Source organism: Pyrgilauda ruficollis, unplaced genomic scaffold (genome assembly GCF_017590135.1).
Source record: "Pyrgilauda ruficollis isolate IOZ18807 unplaced genomic scaffold, ASM1759013v1 scaffold165, whole genome shotgun sequence".
Lineage (NCBI taxonomy): Eukaryota > Metazoa > Chordata > Aves > Passeriformes > Passeridae > Pyrgilauda > Pyrgilauda ruficollis.
In genome coordinates, this window is record NW_024515320.1 from 46,987 (window position 1) to 68,661 (window position 21,675).

Sequence of the window (21,675 nt, forward strand, 5' to 3'; positions counted from 1 at the left end):
AAAGTGACACTCACAAGAGCTCCTGTGCAGCAAGTTCACTGCTGGTCTGGCGTGGGTACAGGGCCTGGCAAAGGGATGCAGAGAATGCTGTTCCCCAGGCCTGTCCAACAGCTCACTGCTGCTCTTGAAGGCTCAAGTAACGAGGCACAGGCTTGGTGTGGGAGAAGGACATCACCTAAGAGTCATCGTTGCAATTCTGACCCTGGACAAGTGGAGGGGAAGGACAGAGGGAAGGGTTTTTGAAAGGAGCAGATGACCTTCCCAAATTCTCCTGTTTTAGCCTTGTGGGTCCAGAAAGCCCTGTTTGTTAAAAATAAATTCAAAGAACAAGAAAAGAAAAAAATAAAGCAGAAAGAAAACAGAGAGAAGGAAACCTCCTCCTCTCCTATTCGCAGGCTGAGATATTCCCTGGGCAGGCCTCACTTTCCATCATCCATCCATCACTACCTAAAATAAATACAAGTTTAGAGCAAAACTCATTAGAAAATAAAGTGCATCTGGAATTGAAAAACTTCATGAAAAAAGGGTCTTTTTTTTTCCTTACAAAAAATATTCTTTAAAAAGAAAAGAAAAAAGAAAAGGAGCAAGAGGACAGACCTCGTGGCTCTTGGCCTGAGGCCTACAGGGCTGTCCCGTTGGGGAGGGGGATCTTAAATCCACTCTTGAGCAGGGCAAGGCAGATGCAGAGAGCCAGCAGGCCAGCCAGGAGCACGGCCAGCAGAGCCTTGAGGCAGGAGGTGCTGCTGCGCGTGAAGGTGCCGGGCGCCATGGTGCTCAGCAGGGCCGTGCTCACAGTCAGCGTGTACACGATGGACACGCCCGTGTTGAGGGCCACGATCTTCCCAAACTTGGCGAAGGGGGCAATGATGCAGAAGAACAGGGGCACGGTGGCGATCAGGGTGGTGGCGGCGCTGGAGACGATGGCTACGCCCACGTGCCGCACCGCTTCCATCGTCCTCCACTGCCGGCACGCCGCGGCGTCCTGCGGAGGGACAGCAGGCTCAGCCTCGCGGGCACAGCACGGGGGTGGCTGTGTTCCAGGGAACCAGGGCCGGGGAAGAGAGGAGAATCGTGACTCCGTGTTTCAGAAGGCTGATTTGTTATGTTATGGTATTATGTTAAAATGCTATACTAAAGCTATGCTAAAAAGAATAGAGAGAAAAGATCCAACAGAGGGAAGGGAAAGGAAAGGAAAGGAAAGGAAAGGAAAGGAAAGGAAAGGAAAGGAAAGGAAAGGAAAGGAAAGGAAAGGAAAGGAAAGGAAAGGAAAGGAAAGGAAAAAGGAAAAGGAAAAGGAAAAGGAAAAGGAAAAGGAAAAGGAAAAGGAAAAGGAAAAGGAAAAGGAAAAGGAAAAGGAAAAGGAAAAGGAAAAGGAAAAGGAAAAGGAAAAGGAAAAGGAAAAGGAAAAGGAAAAGGAAAAGGAAAAGGAAAAGGAAAAGGAAAAGGAAAAGGAAAAGGAAAAGGAAAAACTTGTGACTGTCAGAGAGTCCACACAGCTGGACCATGACTGGTCATGAAGTAGAAACATCTCACATGGACCAATCACAGCTGCACCTGTTGCATTCCACAACAACAGATAGTTATTGTTTGCATTTCTTTCCTGAGGCTTCTCAGCTTCTCAGCAGAAAAATCCTGGCATAAGGATTTTCATAAAATATGTCATGGTGACAATGGGGTTCACTGGTATTTTAGGCTTTGAGAGGGTGGCCTAGCTGATAGAGTCCCGGTCTGTCACTGTGATATTTTATGAAAAATCCTTTGCTAGGATTTTCTCCTGAGAAGCCTCAGAAAAGAAATGTAAACAATTAACTACCTGATGGATGTGGAATGTGGTCTGGAGATTGTTTACCAACAGGTGCATCTGTGATTGGTCCATGTGAGTTATTTCTACTTAATGACCAACATGGTCCAGCTGTGTCAGACTCTCTTGAGAGTCACGGGTTTTTATTATTCATTCCATTCCATTCCATTCCATTCCATTCCATTCCATTCCATTCCATTCCATTCCATTCCATTCCAGCTTTCTGATGGATCCTTTCTCTCTATTCTTTTTAGTATAGTTTTAGTATAGCATTTTTAAGATAATATAGTATCATAGTATAATAAATCAGCCTTCTGAAACATGGAGTCAAGATTCTCATCTCTTCCCTCATCCTGGGGACCCTCAAACACAGCCCAGGACAAAGAGGTTGCTTGAGTGCAGCTCAGACATTTAGTGCAGTGCAATGCAAAGAGCCATAGGGTTGTAACTCAGCAGAGACAAAGGCTGCTGGGTTTTGTGCCTCCTTTCCACCACATCAGACTGATTGCTGGGCCTACACCACACAGGCACTGCATGGAGACACTGCACTTGGCATCACAGATCCCAGGTTTTATGGTCTCCATCTTCCCAATGAGACAAAAGGCGTTAACAAAGCCAGAGATGAGCTGGTGGTCAGCCCAGCAGAGCAATTTTCCGAGGTTACAGAATTAGTGTAGAGCTGTTTCAGCACAGACTGTCTTCACCTGGACATGAAAACAGGGTGCTTTGGACACAGCTGTGGCCAGCAAGAAAGGGACAACCATGTGGGCTGGAAACCCTCAGTTGAATTTGCTGTACTCAGGTACACAGGCTCACAGTCTGGAGCAGCCAGCTGGACAAGCAGCCAACACCATACCCCAGGGATGCTCTGAGGGTGCCAGACACATCCCCCCTTGCCTATCGTGTGTCCTGCATCACAGCTGGGTGGCATGGAGGCACCAGAGGAAGGAATGCAAGGCTGTAGGAAGAACAGAGCTCACCTCTGCCTGGTGGAGTGGCAGGTTCTCCCCTGCCAGCAGGTAGCCCTCCACCAAGTGCACGCAGTAATCAACAGAGGAGCCAACGAGGATGGAGAGGGAAATGGCTTCCACAGCTCCCATCTCCCAGCCAGACCAGTACATGATGGTCACCACGAGGCACACAACCCCTGTGGGAGAAAGGTGTTGTGAGGAAAACGTAAAGGACTCTGGGACTGCTGCACAAGTCAGTCCCTGGGGAGTTTGGGATCATACCCCACAGGTCTGTGTGCCACCCAGTCTGAACCTGGTATGCAGTCACCCTGCCACAGAGACAAACACTTCCTTCACCTCCACAGAGACAAACACTTCCCTCACCTTCCCTTAGCACAGGGGCCATTTCCTAAGGTGACCAGACCTGCTGGGCCTCGTGGAACACCTAGCTAAACATCAGGCAAACTGACAGACTGATGCCAGTCTAGACTAACTCTTGCTAAATGAATCCAAGCCCAGACAAGTGTCCACGTGGGCACACAAGGCCCACAGGGAAGTGACCCTGTTGTTTTGCTTGCTGCAGTCACACAGAGGCTGAGCACACTTTTTTGAAGGCAAAGAGTACTGTTAGATCGTGTCACATGTGGGAGACTAAGTGGTTTCAAAATGTTAGATTTTATTTTTAAACTAAGAGGTTTAGCAACACATTCAGACCACAATATTATCAAATCACCAGCCCGGGAGAGGAAACTATTTACAATTTTGCTTCAAGTACTAAAACATTGCTAAAATACTCAGTTTTAACCTTTTCCACTGCTTGGAAACAGCAGCCATGGTGCAGGTTCTTGGAAAGTAGTGCAATTGTTATTCAGAGCTTGTGGGACTTAATCACATTATTATACATAACAGGTACAGGTAGGGATGGTATTTGTATAGCTAAAACCCTTATTTAAACAAATAGAAGGGATTGTGTAGATAAAACACACTGGGAATTAGGCACACAAATCTACTTTCCCAATGAGGTTCCTGTGCATTTGTTGAGAGTTTCTTCTGTTCACTTAACCAGTCTGTTCTCTAGGACTGGCTCCTGGAAAGCCAAAAGGGTTTACACAGAATACAAGCAATTCAGTTCGAATCACCAGAGAATCAGCAGTGCCACAACCCATCAATTTCAGGAAAAGTGAAAGCCTGACCCATTGGAATTGGTGTTTTTACCTAAGATGCTGAGCAGCACTGGCAGCAGGAGGAGGATGTGTGTGGTGAACACTGCCACAGCAGCCACACAGATGACCAGCGAGAGGACAAGGCCATACAGGGCACTCTGCACTCCTGGAAGGAAACAGCCAGCTGATATGAATCCTGGAAGGTGACAGCTGCGATGAGAAAGGCACCATGTTCCTGCTGGCAACAAGGCAGGCAGGGACTCACACTGGGGAAGACAGGAGGGGGAGAATGAAAGTGGAAAGAAGGCGATTGGTTTCTTGAATCTCGCATCAGCAGGGCTGAGTCCCTTCCCTTACCTACTTCCTTGGGCTTTAGCCTAATTTAGACAATACACATTACTTAGGGCAGGAACAGGCTTTAGGAGGTTGCACAGCAATGGCAAAGGACTGCAGATATAACCCATGCCCACCATATGGGATGGAGTGTGCTGTGAAGATGTGTCAGAGAGCATGGCTTCCCCAGGGAGAGAAACATGGCAGTCACTTGCCTATAATCTCCATGAAAATCTGCTTCCAGTGCTCACAGGTCTGGAAACCATGCCGGAGAGCAGAGCCCTCTGGGAAGAGCTGGAGTTGCTGCTGCAGGAATGTCTCCCATTTCAGATAGTCAGCATATGTCTGGAAGGAGGATTTCCCCTTGTAGGTTGTCTGTAACAAGATAAACACATCACTCATGTCCTGCTCTTTGGGCAGGGTATGCATGGCAAGGGAAAGGGCAGGACAACCAGCTCAAGTGGCAGCACCAGGCAGAACTGGCAGTGGCATTTGGGCAAATCTGCCACCAGCTTTTTGCCTGAGCTAATTGTGGTGTAAGCAGCCTCTTCTATCAGCTTGTGAGTGAGTGCAGCTATCTGTCCACAACAAATGCTAATAAACACTAATTATGTCTGCAAATGGAAGTGGCCAGTGCAGAAAGAGCAGAGCTAAACCCCCAGAAGTCACAAGACGAAACTGTGACCAGGATGACAGTGTTACCAGGTGATGCCCTGTGCTCACCGATTCAAATGCCATGGAGATCCACTGCACCTTCCCGTCCTTCACCCCCACTGCCCCATGAGAGAGCTGTCCAGGCAGCAGGTTTGGCTCAGGGATATTCTTGCACTCCGGGTGCAACATCTGCAGAAAGGAGGAGATGCTGTAACCTGGAGAGAAAGAAAGAAAGAGCAAGAGATGGAGGGCAGAACAGGGAAAGGAAGCACATTGGAGCAAAGAGATTAAAAAAACCCCAACCAACAACCCAAAATGAGAGCCCCAAGAGAATCACAGGACCCATTTGTCCACAGCTGCTTTCCCTTGCCACTCTGGTTTGACAAAACCTTTGAGGTCTCAGCATCACAGCTCTCAGCTGCTGTAGCTTGAAAGGACACTGTCATCAGCATGGGACAGGACAGTGCCACTGCTGTTTGTCCCCAGCTGTCAGGTAGCAGCACAAAGAGCAAGTGCTGAGGGGCTCTCTGCCTGGCCTGGCAGGGATTTGCTGCAGGCATGAAATTGGCTTTTAGCCTGAAGCCAATATGCACTTCCTAGGCTCAGCTCCACAAGCTTGTGACCTCTGCAGTTGGGAGAGATGGTCACTGGTCAGGTATGCAAAGCCACAGACACAGTGAGTAGCCCCACTGCAATGAGATCAGGTGTGAGTTCATTGTTATTCAGGAGCTACTAAGAGGATCCTTAATGAATCAAAAGACTGTATCTCAAGCAATACCTATGACTAGAAAGAACAAATGCAATTCTGTTCTTATCTTTCTGGATTAAATCCCAAAGAATATACCCAGTGTCTTTGGCATTAAAGAGACCATCCTTCTTTCTTTCTGTCCCAAAAAGCACAACCAATGACATGTTCTAGAAGGGTCAAGCTGCCTTGGGAAGAAAAGGAGACAGCAAGAAGCAGTCCCCCTTTCTGGTTTGCTGTTGAGGACCCCAGCTCAAGCAAGCACAGGTAGGGCTGCAGAGGAGTTAGTCTAACCTACCCGAGGGCAGGCACTGAGCCCCTCCGGGCTTCACCAGCTCAGAGTTGCTGGCAATGGCTTTGCAGAGGCGGCACAGGTTGCCAATCTCTTTGAAGAGGTCAAAGCTGTCATCGTAGATAACACTGCCCTTTCACAAGGAGACACAATGACAAGAGCACCACACGTGAGACATACACACAGCAACTGGCACTCCAGCTTCCTGCCTGCTCCTCTGCCTGCATTTCTCAGTGCCCCTCCGGAGGAAACAGGCCAAGGCTGATTCTGCACAGTGCCCCCAAATCACAGAGCAGCAAGAACAGCAGAAAGCTGAAGTGCAGCAGCCAAGCTAAGCATAATTTTTCTTGGGAATGACTGTCATGTGTCAAGGTATGAGATCTCACAGCTAAGTTGATTCTAGAAAAGTCACATTTAGTGACTTTCCCTAGAGTAATTGATTTTTTTGTTAATACTTCATAACAAGATGTATATTATAGAAAAATATCAGTTCCCTCAGTCTTGAATGTGTAGTGAGACTTTATACTGCACTCGAGATGGGTTTGTTTCAAAAATCCTCAAGAAAGCCAGGTTTAGACTCAAAATTAGAAGGTTGTATATTGCATTCAGAGGGATTTTCTGAAATGTCTGAAGTGTTTTTTCAATAAGGACTTCCTGATCTCCATTATTTTGTCAATTTGCTAAAACAGAACTGTCCTGGCTCATCACACTGCTACAACCCTTGCCCTTCCATCCGTCCAGACTGCTGGACCACCCTGGGCTGTGGGTATTGACTAAACACCATCCAGAGAGCCTGCCCCTCGCTTGCCAGCCCCTTGCATGCCAGACCAGCATGGCCTGCCCAGCTCCCAGACCATGACTGTGGCATTCATATTCCCTGGAAAAATCCCTTCGCCCAGCATTTTTCTCCTGGGAAGCTGAGAAGCCCCAGAGAAAAGGAAAATAATTCTTATCTCATTTGCTTCTCCTGTGTTGTGCTCATGTGGAATGTGTTTGGAGATTGTTCACCCACAGGTGATTGTTTCACTGCATTCTGCTGTGAGTTGTTTTCACTCTTTGGCCAATCAGGGCCAAGCTGTGTCAGGGCTCTGGAAAGAGTCACGAGTTTTCATTATTATCTTTTTAGCATTCAGTAAGTATCCTTTCTGTATTCTTTAGTATAGTATAGTGTTCTTTAATATAATATAGTATCCTAAAGTAATAAATTAGCCTTCTGAGAACATGGAGTCAGATTCATCCTTCCTTCCTTCACCGGGGCACCCCACAAACACAACCCCACGAGTACCATGTCTCCGATGACGTGGTTGTCCTGGCGCCTGGTGCGGTTCACGCCTCTGATTCCAAACACCACAAACACCATGGCTCCCGTGTCCACCAGCGGCCGCACCGCTGGCTTCCCACAGCCTGTGTTCATGCATGGGTTAAATCCAGACGTGGCTGACAGCTTTGCTTTGGGCGCTGCTGTCAAATACACAGTAAAGGTTGGTTATACTGGATGGCAAGAAAAGGTCTGGTTCTCTGGATCTTGGCAGGGCCTCATCAGCTTACCTTTTTCACTGGGAACATAGAGGATGCCTTTGGTGGGTCCATCTGGGCTAGAGCTGAGCAGACAGCCTGGAGGTGCCACACACACTCGGCCGTGGTAAGGGGGCTTGTGTGACTGGGCAAAATACAGTTTCCTGTGCAGCAAAGAAAGTTTGTTATGGGGCAACAGAGGTGGAGAAGATGAAGCGTCCAAAGTATTACATGGAAACAGACATTCTCAGGGACAGAAGCAACAGGAAGGGTGAACAGCTACACATCTGTATCCCTAGCCATTGTATATTCTGTGCTGCCTGTTCAGCCCAAGAGTTCAGGTGGGTAAGGGCAAGAACCAGATCAGCAACATCTTTTTGGGACTCAAAGAAGCCCCCAGCCACAGTCTCAAGCCTTTTGCATGTTAATGATGCTATGGGCCTGCAAAGTGACTGCAGAGATGGGGCATATATGCAGCAAAGCAAATTCTAGAGCCATGGATGTCACTGATTGAGAGCAGGACCAGCACTGGCCACAAGGCATCTCACATCAGCCTCTCAGCTGTGCTGTTCCTGCTGCCTTGTCCCGAGGGGGGTTCTGGAAGGTTACCGTGTTCGCTGCTGCTCCTTGGAGGCCACGTAGAAACTGAAATCGAACTTCCAGCCCTTCTTGGTGTCACAGGACAAGGTGGTCATCATCCACTTCCTGGGGCTCATCTGCTTAAGCAGCCCTACTGTGGACACACAAGCTGTCAGCTTCCTGGTGAAGTTACCGAAAGGCACTCTATACACCTAAGCAATGGATTAATGAAAACAGACACTTAACTCCACAGGGTTGCAGCCTGTTGCACATCAGCATCACACTCTCCCTTCCTCCCTGAGCACTGGCACAGCCACACAGAATGAGCACTGCAGGCACAGTCAGCCCCCAGCCTGTCCCTTCCCAGCAATGGCCAGTGTGTGACAGGACCCTTAATACCCTCATTCCCAGTGCCCTAGGCTGAATGGTGGCTGCTCTGCCCAGGGTGAGGGACATCTGCCCTAGTGACACCCACAGTTTTGCTCCCATCACTGACAGTCACCTCTCAACAGTAACAGGTGAAGTCTCGTGACACTCCAAGGTATCATCTTGGATGATGCCAAGCACAATGCCTCTGTGTTAACTACCCTACTGCAGTGCTCTGAAAATGTCACCCAAAGCTACCTAGGACCCCATGGAGAGACAGGAGGAGGCTCTTGTGCTCACCTGCTGAGTGCTGCCCTCTTGCTAGAGGGGTCCAGCATCCTGGACTGACTTACCTGGAATGAAGGCACCTCCCCGTCTCCCGGTGACACCATCTGCCAGGGCGCAGGGACACTGGCATTGAGTGAGAATCTGTAGATAGCTGGTCTTCCCTTGCTCCTGGACTTGGAGATATACACAGTCCCCTGGAGCTCTGAAGAAAACAGAAGGCATGAGGTTTGGGGGTACTTCACAGCCAGCAAATCCTGCAGATGCAGCCAGAGCAAAGGAGGGCTCTTACGGTCTGCTGTCTGCTCAGAGACCCCAGGCACAGCCTCACAGTACATCTTTCAAAGGCTATCACAAACACATCCTGAGCTGCAGTAATTCCTGATGGCTTATTGAGTCATGTCGTCTTGGGACCTGGCCCAATAACTGTTTTATCCTCAAAATCCCCTGCAAACTGAATTTACCCTCCTTGTGACCTGCCAGCAAGGTTGTGAACAGGACTGGGATGTGAAAGCTTGGAGTTCCTAGCCCTGTACTCAGATCAGAGGGATATGACACTAGATGATACTGCCACCTGGGCTATAGGACCATGTCCTAGAGAGCAGTAGGCATTCAGGGAAAGGGGGATTCTAGAGATGTCCCATACATCCAGCACCAACCTAGGGCTCAGTGGGGCAGGCTCTGAAGAGAGTTACTCCCCATCAGCTATTCAGAGAGCATGTGGTTTGGTTTGTACTCCAGTGGATCCTTGGGCCCTGGCTGCAAACGTGGCCAGAGTCATCATGCTCCACTCACCTTGCTGCCCTGCATCACTCATGCTGCCTTTGCTTCCCCAAGGTGAACCTGAGCCCCTCTTCTTTTTTTCCAAGGAAGTTCGGATGTTGTTCTGCAAACTGTGGGGCTTTTCCTGAAACAAACCTGTCCCACAAGGTTAGTCAGGGAGGAAAGGGTGAATGGCATGAGAAAAGATGTACCAGGCCTGTGCACACCACAGACTCAGCTGCTGAATACCAAACCCTGAGCAGGCAACACAGTGCCACAGTCTCTCTCGGCTGGGCACTGACTCATGATTTTATGAGTAAAAATAGTCAGTTTTCATGGTCTGTGAAGGGATTGCTCCAGAAGAAATACTCAGGCAGTTCATGACTAAAGCAGGAAATACTTTTCTAAATACTCCACTCCTACAGGCAACTCAACCATCCTATTCCCAATGTGTGCCTCCTTTCCACGGGGTCCATCCAATGTCCAGTGAGATATTTGAACATTGTAGGTGTCTGCCTCACATTTCAGCTCCTCCAGTCCAGGGCTTGGGCCAGGCTGGACTGCACCCACCATGGTTTGGGAGCCAGTGCTCTCACCTGAGCAGGTAATGCAGGAGATACCTTCAGCACTCAGGTTGTATTTCAGATCCAGTAGCACCTGGATGTTTGTGTCTGGCCGGAACAGGACGGGAGCACGGCTAGCTGGATGGAGGCGGCTAGCAAAGAATATGGACAGCAGCAAAACAAGGAGAAAGAGCCCTGCAAGAAGAAATCTGGGTAAGCATGGGACACTACATGCACTTCACAATCAGACATGCTCAGAAAGCAGGCAGGTGGAAGAAAGATGGTATTTTCAGCTGGAAAAAGAACAGCCACTAAAGCGCACTGGCAGCTGGGCTTTCTTGTAATAGGCCCCATGCCTGGAAAAAAATCCATCAGGAATTGCCACTTTAGATCTGAGAAGAAAGGGACAGAAAATTACCTTAGGGACTGACTGTTCGGGGAGCACTCGCCCTCTGTGTTAGAAGACATTTACCATGTCCCTTTTCCCAGCTCTTGTAACTAATAATCAAGGCTTGGAGATTGATTGAAATGTCAAACCCTCTAAAATCCATGCAGATGCAACCCGCCTCCTTGCTTACCCACAATCACCCCTCTGCTCTTCACTGCAGACCACAGCACCCAGTGTTCCAGCAGCTCCTGCAGATGAGTTATCAAGTGACCCTGGCTGCTCTTCTCTGCAGAGAGCTGCAGATTTTCTGGCATCACAGACACCAAGGGGACATCCCCCATTTCCAGGGAGACTAGGATAGAGAGAAATCAAAAGCAGTCTCAGTGTCATGAGTGTCTCTCAGAGCTCTCTGCTCTCCTTTATCAAATCTTCTGCAAGGTGCTGTACAACTCACTCAAGCTGAAGAGATGGAGTAAGACCCCGGCAGAGGCAGTGGCTCCAGGGTGTTTTAAGAAGCATCTTTGTCAAGTCACTACCATGCAACAGCTACACATGTAAATCCATAGCTCAGTCCAAATCTATGCTTCAGGCTATTCCTTGCTCTCCCAAAACCCACAAACACTGTCCACAAGGTCACAGGGATACTGCATGCTTCTTGGGCCAGGAGAATTTGTCCCTGTCCCACTAAATATGTCTTACTGCTAATTACACACAGCTGACTTCTTCCTGACTGCAGCCTGGCTCCTCCCTGATTCTCTCATCTCCAGATCAGGGATGCCAAGGGAAATGCCCCCTTCTCTGTGTGTGAGAAGTGGGCACTTGCTGAGGAGGGATGAAGCATGCCTGGCACACTGCTCACCCAACCTACAAACCACGCTTGGTCAGGGACTGGAACAAGCTGCTTTGCTTCTTCACAGTTCCCTCATGCCCAGGGCCCTGGAGGAAAACCTTCTGCTGTTTGCAGGGAAGAGAGGGATTATTTCCATACATCACCATTGCATGTGGCTCTGGCATACTGAGGAGAACTCTTTCAGCACAGAGCCAGAGCTCTGCCTGCCTGTCAAAGGCATCTCAGAGCCTACTCTGCAGCAGGGGCTCTGCACATGCCATGGCATTGATTCAGTTATCTCCAGTTCCAATTTGCTTCTAGGCCTGAAGGTTACTCACTGCCCTGACCACTGCTGTTGGGGGGTTTAAAAGGAAGAGATTCCAGCAAGTTTTAAAAGCCAAGTACAAGAGAGCATGACCCTGTAAGCACCTTTTTCTTGGGATCAGGGCTGGAAGGATTATCTCCTGCTAACAACAGATAGGGAATTTCTGTGGTTTTTTTTTTCTAGATTGCTTATGTGATCTCAGGCAAGTCACTGCCCTCTTCATACCATGATGAAGGAGCTGCTCTAGGGGGCCAATGCTGGAAAACAACAGTGTTCTTTCTCCTGCTTCCCAAATACAGTGCTCCAAATGGCAGGGAAGAGGGGAAAACTTCACTCCATGGTGAGCTGTCCTGGTGTTATGGATTAGATGTTTCATGGCTACTTCCATGTCACAGACAGTGACAGAAAGCAGACCACAGTGGACCCAAGAGAATTAGCAAACAAGCTGAGAAAGCATGCATTGACATCCACTGAAGATCTCAAAGCAAACTTACAAAGAATATTGAGTCCTACAACTTCCCATGATGACACCATCTCCAGCTCACAATTCAGGGAACTGAGGCAAGGACCCGTGCCAGGGGTAGGGAGAACTGCAGGATGAAGAGGGCAGAGTCATCCCCCTAAAGGCCCCAGACAGCAGACACATACCAGGCTCCTCCTCCACGCTGAGCAGTGGGATGTCATCGTCAAGGTAAGGAAGGCTCTCTCTGCCTGCTCTGGAGGTGGCTGCTGAGGCAATGAAGAGATCTTCAGCCAGGTGCAGGGCACTCTTTTTTGTGCACTTCTGACTGCAGCTGGATTGAAGCAGGAAAGGAGACAAAGGCGAGAGTTTAAAGCCACATACCCTGTGAAGAGTTACCAGTGGGCTCCTTCAGTGGCAAGGAGAGCTGGAACAACCTGCTCCAGTTGCTTGGAAAGACAGCAGGAGCTGCCAGGAGCAAATTCCACTGCTAAGTGCTGAGAGGGCAGGGGCTGGGCTGGATCCACAGAGCAGGGCTGAGCTGGGGACACTGGGTGCTGAGTGATGGGAGTTTCAGCAGTTCCTCTCCCTGCTAATGAATAAAATCATTCCAGGTCACCTGCAGTGCTAAAGAGCAGGGGAAAAGGAAATGTCCTGACTTTCAAACACAAATCTCCACATCCTGCTCACAGGCAGGAGCAGTGGGGACCTGTCTGCCTTGCAGGGTTTGCATCTCCACCTTTTGAATGTTTAGCTGTGCATTAAGTGGAAACAAATGGTCCAACACTCCATGGGATTCAACCAAGAGAACTGACTGAGAGAGAATGAGACTGGAACTTGACCCTTCCATTTTGCTTGAATCTGGAATGGCAGAAGTTAAATTTCCCTTCTGTCAGAGCCAAAGCCAAGCTGCCTGAGGGGAATGAGGATAAACTGAGATGATAGGGAAGGAATTTGCAAACCTCCTTGACTGTAAATTCCACAACTCCCCACCCCCAGGCTCCAGGGCTCACCTGGCTTGGCAGGAGCTCTCTAATGGGGACACATAAAGGGTCCATATTCCAAGAGCAGCTGGCATGGTGAAGAGCACAGCTACCCAGCAGCAGGACACAATCAGTGACATGAAGAGTCCAAAGTCATGCACGGCTGGGATCTACACGAAGAGAGAGAACACAGGATTGGATCTGTAAAGGCTATAGCTGGCCTATGGATACACAAATAATTTGGCCATGACAGACACTTCCTCGACCAGCTTAGCTTGTTAGAGAAGTGAAGTAAACAAGCCCCTGGACACAATACTGATAGGCTGAATTTAAGTTTAAACAAGGGGACCCCAGCCAATCCCTTTGAATCAGGGAATGCACCCATATCATTGCCCAGTTAGCTGGGCAGAGTTAAGACCTTTGTCCAATCCTCTCTCTAAGCACAGGAAATTCAAAGCCTCTATAAAAGAGGGTGCATTTCAACAAAGGCTGGCTGCTGCCACATGAACTTTGCAATGTGTGTACATACATTCCTGTCTCCACCATCAGCAACAGGGGTCAGCTGGGGCAGGATTGCTGAAGAGATAGCAGGCAAGGAAGAGATGTCTGCAGGAACCTGAGAATAACACACGCTGACCTCAGGCATGAAAACCAGCAGAGCTGCCAGGTAAAGCACTGAAACAGAGCCTGTTTGATCAGTGGCACAGTGTTACGTGGGGCCGTTGGCTGGAGACAGAGGCAACACAAACTCTCTGAGATCCATGTGACAACAGCAATGGTTTATTATGGATGCTTCCTTATACAGGGGGTTTAAATCTCCCAGGGTTAGACAAATGATTGGTTTGGGTCTTAACACTGCCCCAGCTCCTTGACCACTGGTCTATCTGCATTCCAGAAGGAACATGATTGGATGAGGTCTCTGTTGGAGTTCGAATCTAACCAATGATTGTTTACCCAGGTACTTGTTTTACTTATTTTCTAGAATAAACCAGGCTAACCTAGTTGGATTTCTGTTATGGCCAGATTTACCTTGTCCAGCTACAGACCAGCTGTACTGTGACAGCACAGAAGTATTTCCTTGGATAATCCACTCCCTTACAGCAAGTAAGAGACAGCCCTGTAAGAAGCAGGTCTGGCAGCCCGCCGTGCTGCAGGAGAGGACAGATGGTGTTGGCAGGTTCCTGATCTATTAGGCCCTTTGGCAGACATTGAAACCCCAAATTCCAAAGGTACAGGGTACCTGAGAGAAGATGTTGGCAGCATATGCTGCAGCTGTGGTCAGGGAGGTGAAGAAGGTGGCTTTCCCTGCTGTCTGGATCGTGTGGATCATGCGCAGCCGCAGGTCCTTGAGGTGAGTGGCTTGGCGGTAGGTGTTGATGAAAACAAAGACATCATCAACTCCTGGAAAAAGACAGCAGAGATATTGATACTCTGCTCACAGAAGTGACACCTGCTAAAAATCTGATTTCCCCCTTGACATTTGAACTGCAAATATTAAACTTATACGTAACAGAAAAGGGCCTGAAAATTCAGTCTGCATTTGCCACCATCACCTTCTTCTCTCCTGCAGACAGAAGGGCAGGGCAAGGCAGCACAGGTAAAGCAGAGGCTTTGAGTAAAGATGAGCTTACCAATCCCCACGATGACAAAGGCAGCCACACCATTGAGTATACCCAGATACTGGATCCCAAATACAACATGGTACAGGAACAGAGCCACCAGGCAGCTTAGCCCAATGCTGGCAATGCCAAAGAATGACAGAAACACTACAGCAGAAAAGAAACACAGAAAAAATAATATCTCTGGCCACCCCCAGCAGAACAAACACCTCCCATTTTCCCTTTGGGATAGTGGTTCCCATGAGTGTGTTGGTGACAGAGAACAGTTCAGGGCTGCAGGAGTACTGCTTGCAGACTCCTTCCCATGAGGCTCATGCAAAAAATTACATCAAATTTATGCCAGTGTTACCAAGACGGGCATTTGCATCTTTTTGTTGATCTCCTGTGAGTCTTTCCCTCACCCTGCCCATAAATCTCTGCTCTGGATAACCAGACTGGCTTGCCCTTCTGCATGCTGCTGTGCCACACTGGTGCCAGGGCATCAGAGTCTCTCCTTGCCTTGACACAGAGAGACAGGGCACATTTGGATTTGTGTTAGAGCAGGGTAGCTGTGACTCCAGCATACCTGAGCAGGAGGTGAGGATGTAGACCAAGACAGCTATGCAGCTACTGCTGATGAAGGCCAGCAACATGTCATTGTTGAAAGTCCTCCTGACTTCATAGTCAAACAAATCTGTCCCTCCATACAGCACCTGGACTTTGCTGGGGTGGGGAGATATGAAAGAAGAGGAATAGTTGAGCACAAAAGGAGCAGAGCCAGGTGGTTTAAAGCACAGTATCTCCTCCAGAGCCAAAGGAGGTCACTGCTCTAATAACCTGGCAGTTCTCTGAGAAAACAGAGCAATGAGAGCAGGTTGAACAAAATTGCTGCTGGAGGTGAAATTCATACAGGGAAGGAGAAAAATAAAGAGCAGGTCTAATATTTTTTAAATTCCTCCACTGCATGGTGGGTCTTAGGCACTAATAGACAGTTCCTGGAGCCTTCAAAACCAATTCCATCTGGAATTCTAATCATTGCTTATTATATTAGCACTGTGGATGCAGGCAGAGGGAGAGCTTAATCAGAAACTATATGATTTACCAGGTTCTGCCTCTGGAAGCAGGCTCAGAGCAAAAATAATCCAACATAATTTAACCAGGACTACAATAATGCTGCAGCACAGGAGGCTATCAGGGATCTGAGCTTTGGAACTGAGCCTTGGCCTCAATTCCCCTTTGGCTTGTCAGAATCACAATCTGCTTTCCCGGCCCATTGCTGAGAATGCTCCGTGGCTGCCTGCATTCCAACCTGCTTTTGAAGATTAGTATCTGTTCATTCTGGGAAGTACTAAGACTCAGGGCAGGAGAAAGCTGGAGTCTAAGAAGGTACAGAGACTGGGATGCACAGCCTTCTGTCAACTGCCTGAGTACTGGAATGCTCTTTTAGCCCTTTTAGCTCTATTTTATCATCTCTCTCTCTCACAAGCACTGAGCAAAGCTCTGCTCAACCAAGACCTGGTAGTAAAAAAAGCCTGCACTTCCTGAAACTTATCCTGCTCTGAAACTCCCTTCCCCACTGCTCTGTACAAAAAGCAGAATTGGATCCACAGGTTGAGCAGCCTTGAGTAAAGACTTTCATCCCCTGCATCAGACCAGTAGTGGCCAAATTCAGAGCAGGAAGACAGTTCTGTTTGAGCTAGTGGAACTGGATTTGTAAGAGAGAAGCAAAAAGATCCTATGCCAGACAAAGACTCAGTGGAAAGACAGGGAGTAAATTCAAACTTTGTCTCCTTCTCATTGTCTCTGTTGGTGTCTCTGGCATGTTGCTACATGTGGAAGTGGCAGCAAAGGGGAGCATATGAGTAGTTTTCTGCCATATACTCCCCACCATCATTCACAGCTCTGTGGCTGAGCCCAGTTTCAATGGAGATGCTTTTTCATCTGGAACATTGTGCCTTGGCCACTGTTCAAGTCTGACCAGTAGTGCAAGCTGGCATGTCAAGCCTTCTGTGCCTGGTGCCTTCCCAGTTGTGGGGGTCCCAGTTGTGGATTTCTCTGGTGTCTGGATTGAAGGCACTGGAGACAGTAGTTTCATGTTGGGACTCAGGTGTTTATTATTTCTTATCAGTGAAACAGTCTCACAACCATGAGTTCAGCAGCTTTTCATTAGAAGGCACAAAATGGCCAACAGTCTCTTGTTACAAGGTCTTTTAACATTAAACTATCCCATTAAGAACTGACACCTGGATCATTTCCCCTTTTAACCCAATCACTGATCCCAAAGAGCTGCAATGTGGACTTTTCTGCCCAATTACAAAATGCACCCAAACCCAAGAATAAGAAGGAAGAAGCAAGAAGAAGAAACCCAGGACAACACCCTGTGCCCTCCATCTTGCTCCCATCCACAACATACTAAAAATCCCAAAAGCTAAATTTCTCACCAAGTGACACACCTACACTACTCTCAATAATCTATTTCCCACTTTTGTGGGTTCCAGTCTATCTTGAAGTCTAGGAAACTTTCTCCATGAATGAGGGTCAAAGTCAGTGCCGCCCTGGGGGTCAGGGCACCCCAGAGCATCCAGAGAAATATTCCCAGTGCCCTGGGTTTCCACACCCAGTGAAGCCAAATGGAACACGGTTAGAGCAGAATAGGCACTTCTGCCTTGGTGTGAACTTCAAGGCCGAGCTTTTGCCCTGAAAGGTCTATTCCATCCTGTGCCCTTCCCTGCCCTGGTGCACTCCCACCTGCCCTGCCCACACACCCCCTCACCTCGTGGACTGCTTGGCCAGCATGGCCACGTAGGTGATGACGAAGTTCTGGAACTTGCGGCGCTGCTCCTCCCAGCGATCCTCCACCGAGTAGTAGTTGGGCAGCGGCGCCCCGAAGAGGATCTCACTGCGCAGCAGGGAGCTCTTCCTGTTCTCAGCAGACAAGCCCTCATCCACGTACCAGTAGAATTCGGGGTGGGTCATGGCCAGCTCCAGGGACCCTGCGAGAGAAAGCAGTGCCACTTTTGTTAGGTCCTGCTTAATTGTCTTGGCAAGGCACAGGACCTTGTCTGCCATGGGGAAAATGGGAGTCATCCTCTCCTTCTTCTGTTGTAAATGCAGGGCCACTAATGAGGGGGGAAAGGATGCATCTGACTCCATCTTATCAGAAGGATAATTTATTACTCTATTATACTATTTATTATTTATTATTATACTATTTATATTATTTATTATTATACAATTATATTATTTATTATTATACTATTTATTTCTTATTATATTATTTATTACATTATTATACTATATTATTATACTATATTACTATATTATATACTATATTATTATACTATATTATTATACTATATTATATTAAAGACTACTATACTATACTAAAGAATACAGAAAGGATACTTACAGAAGGCTAAAATATAATAATGAAACTCGTGACTCTTTTCAGAGTCCTGACACAGCTTGGCCCTGATTGGCCAAAGAGTGAAAACAACTCACACCAATGAAACAATCACCTGTGGGGAAACAATCTCCAAACACATTCCACATGAGCACAACACAGGAGAAGCAAATGAGATAAGAATTGTTTTCCTTTCCTCTGAGGCTTCTCAGCTTCCCAGGAGAAAAATCCTGGGCAAAGGAATCATGTTCAAAGAATGTGAATGCCACATTGATCGGAGCAATGCTGACTTCTACTGCCTTCCAGAGAGCAAGGAGGGCCAGGGAAACCTGGATTGCAAAGACTCACATCCCACTTCTGTTCTGTGACTGCTTGTGTTACTGCCCCCATGCACTTCATCATCAGGGACACATCTTCCACCTGAGCGACCTGAACTACAGCACCCCCAGCCAACAACATCCTGATCAATACTCCCACTGCTGGATGCTCTTCCTTCTCTTACACTGGGACAATATTTTCTCCATTGCTCTTGGAAGCACAAGAACTAAACAATGCCCATGGAAAAGGAGTCCTGGCTCTGCTGTGACCTGGTACCTCTGCCATCTGACGTGTGAGGGATGAAGAGATGGAGGCACTCAGCTAGTTCTGACTAAGAGACACTGCCTATCTATTCCCAAAATCCAGTTTCCTAGAGTTTGTACCAGAAAGACCAGAAACGATGCTCTTTCCTGTTTTGGTAGCAGAATTGTTACTGGAGCAGATGGACTTAATCCTTTGCTTGTTGCCTGCACGGCTCCTGGACAGCTACCCTCTGCAGCCTGGCTTGGGGGACAGATGGAGGGTACATCCCACAGCCACATCACACCCACAGACTCCTCATGAGTCACCTCTTTGTCACCACCCAGAGCCTCTGTTCTACTGGAGGTGCACAGTACAAGGTACAAAGCTGGGAGGAGGAGGAGGCAGGGCCTTTTTCCTCCTCTCCTTATAGTAACCTTTCTAGTTGGTGACTCACAAGCTGCCAGAACAGCCCACGGAGCTCTTTAATCTGCTCTGTAGTGCAGGGAAGCTCATTCCTATTTGTATTTTCAAGCCCCTGGCATTGCTCTAGTGAACCACAGCCATCTACAGGGGACAAGGGTCAGTAGAAGACATCTGTACCATGCAGGACACCCCCTCACTTGTCTCTCTCACTTGCCTGTGGGGGTCTGTGTGACCTGTGACTGGAGTTGCAGGGTTGAAAAGGGGCCCTGGTGCAGAAAGGACAATTCCTCAAGGCACAGCTCTCCATACAGTCACTCCTCCTAGCTGCACACCACTGACTGCCTGAACCTGAGGAGAGGCATTCCTTGAGCATGCCAGCCCTTGCCCACGGCCCTCAGCTCACCTTGGATGTCAGCAAGGTCTTGCCCCATGCCATCATAGTAAATCTTCCCTCCTCTCTCAGTGGGGAAGAAGTAGGTCATGAGGGAGCTGGGAGGGGAGCAGTAGGAGTAAGAACCCAGGGGCAGGTCCTTCAAGACCTCATGGGGCTTCCAGCAGAATTCACGGAAGCGCGGGTGGTCCATGATCTTGCGCTCAACCTCGTGGATGGTGACCAGGCGCTCAGTGGTGAAGATGTTGTTCTCAGAGTCCCCCCGAGCCAGAAAAACGAGCTCAATGCGCCAGTGAGCGTGAGTCTGTGTGTTAGCACTGATGTACGTGCTGGAGTACTCCCAGGAGCGTGGGGCTCCTCTCCCGACTCGGGCACTCTGGTTTGCTGTGCTTGGCTGGGGCTGCAGGGAGCCCACCCTGCCCGCGGCGGGGCTGCGCTTCGCCCGCGCTCTGACCCCGCCACGGGAAGCGTTGAGGTGAAGCTGCTGCAGCTGCTCGAAGATGAGCCTCTGCAGGGTTTCTGAGGTGAAGTCAGCCAGGTCCCGGCGGTTCCTCCCCCATGACCCAAACTGGGATTTGAGGGCCAAGGCAAGGGCGTCGAAGCGCTGCGAGGACTCGTGGTTGCGGATCTCAAAAGCGTTGTAGGAGATGTCAATGTCCAGGGCAGGGTAGTGGAGGAACATGACGACAGCAAGCACAGCAGGGATGGCACAGCCCAGGAAGAGTATGAAGCCAGCACAGTATGGGTTGGTAAACACCCAGCCAACAATATTCCAGAAGCCAGACATAGGCAGGGTGACACACAGGGGCCTGACTCTGCACGGGCTTTTCCCACACCACAGAGCACCCTCTCGCTTCTTCCGGGAGCTGAAGGCCACCTCTTCATCTTCCTCCTCTAGCCAGGCATCCTGTAACAACGGGTCATCCTCTGTGTCCATGTCCAGCACCTGCACACAGATAGAGAAGAGCAGTCAGCAGGAGCAGCAGAGGTGTCACAGGCACAGCCATGAATCCACATGAATCTGCAGCAGCAGAGCCAGGACAGAGGCACACTCCATTTCCCTCAGGAGAAAAGCATCACTCCTTCCAAACCCCACAGATCTGCTACAGCCACTGAAACAACAGCCTTGTCCTGGGGTAAGACACACTCTGCCTGGCAGAGGAAGCAAAGAGGGAGAAGTGACAGAGGCAGAGCCCAGTGCTGTGGCAGAGGAAGGCTCTGCATGGCTCCGGGAGCACCAGGCAAGGAGACTGCAGGGATTCACAGGATGTTGCTCACACTGCAGCAGCACGAACACTTCATTAGCTAACCTGGTTCTCACATCCAGGAATGGTTCATGCTACCAGATACAAAATGCAAGGGAGCGCTATCTTCCTCTCCTTAGAACTGACAATAGATTTCCCCCAGCTATTTACAGCAGTATCCATCTCTCCCATGAAGTGTGCATGTGTGTGCACACAGAGCCAGAAGTGCACACACCCCCACCTGCAGATGCACACTTGCACATATCAACCCCTCTGAGAACTCACTGTGACCCTGCTCTAGTTCCTGAAGGGATGTCACCCTGTTCTCCTAAAGTTCTTTTAAGCCTTCTGATGTTTACATTTTTGTAATGGAGTTTCTCATGCACTTTTCATGTAAATAATGATTGTTTTGCATTCCTTTCTGGAGATGGACTGTTGGTTTGACCAGTGTCATGGGAGAGGTGGCAATTTCATCCTCCAATCCATGGTCACTTTTGGAATTCTATAAATATCGAAGTCTGGAAATAAACCTGCCTTTTTTTGCCTTGGACTTTTCAGTGTGAGAGTGTTGTTCATTTCGTGTCCTATTGTGACAAAGGGATATCCACTGACAGCGTGGGAAGGGAAAGGGCTGAACAACCTGCCTTCCCTCCACTCCTGCAGAATATTGTTCGTGGAGTGCATTTTCCCCATTCCTACAGAACAACCAGGAAGAAAAAGCAATTACTGCTTTCATGGAATGAAGGAGGAAACCCTCCCTGATCGGCCCAGGCTTGGCCAGGAAAGAAAGGGATAATCCCTGGGAGGTGCTCTCCTTAGCAGGGGTTTCCCAGGTTCCCAGACTGACCCTGTGTGTCTCACAGTGACCTCCCAAGCCAGGGATCCACACGTGGTGGTCCCTCAGAGCACAGCCCTGACCTTGTAAGTGTCACTCCCTTTTCTGGCCCCAGGCAGCAAAGCCAGCAGCCCCTGTCACTGAATGAATGAACCAACAGGTTCCCTTTGTTACCTGACCCTGAGAGCTGAAATCAATTTACACACAGGCCAGAAAAAAACTTACAA

At 48.8% G+C, this 21,675-nt stretch overlaps 1 protein-coding gene across 2 annotated transcripts; it reads right to left on the reverse strand.

Moving 5' to 3' along the window:
- Positions 1-619: 619 nt before the first annotated feature.
- Positions 620-20,306, reverse strand: DISP3 (dispatched RND transporter family member 3). Of its 2 annotated transcripts, none has more exons than XM_041463532.1 (20): positions 19,382-20,306; positions 17,365-17,584; positions 15,178-15,314; positions 14,625-14,759; positions 14,234-14,394; positions 13,024-13,163; positions 12,199-12,344; positions 10,587-10,748; positions 10,042-10,203; positions 9,479-9,601; positions 8,752-8,888; positions 8,063-8,244; positions 7,487-7,617; positions 7,224-7,396; positions 5,945-6,071; positions 4,971-5,116; positions 4,463-4,622; positions 3,967-4,080; positions 2,782-2,948; positions 620-982 (listed from the first exon to the last, which is right to left on the reverse strand). In XM_041463532.1, the coding sequence occupies exons 1-20, from the start codon at positions 20,304-20,306 to the stop codon at positions 620-622; spliced, it is 4,011 nt and encodes a 1,336-aa protein (XP_041319466.1). The 2 variants fall into 2 exon arrangements, with proteins under 2 accessions (XP_041319466.1, XP_041319465.1); XM_041463531.1 differs by having other exon boundaries at positions 7,224-7,399.
- Positions 20,307-21,675: the final 1,369 nt, after the last annotated feature.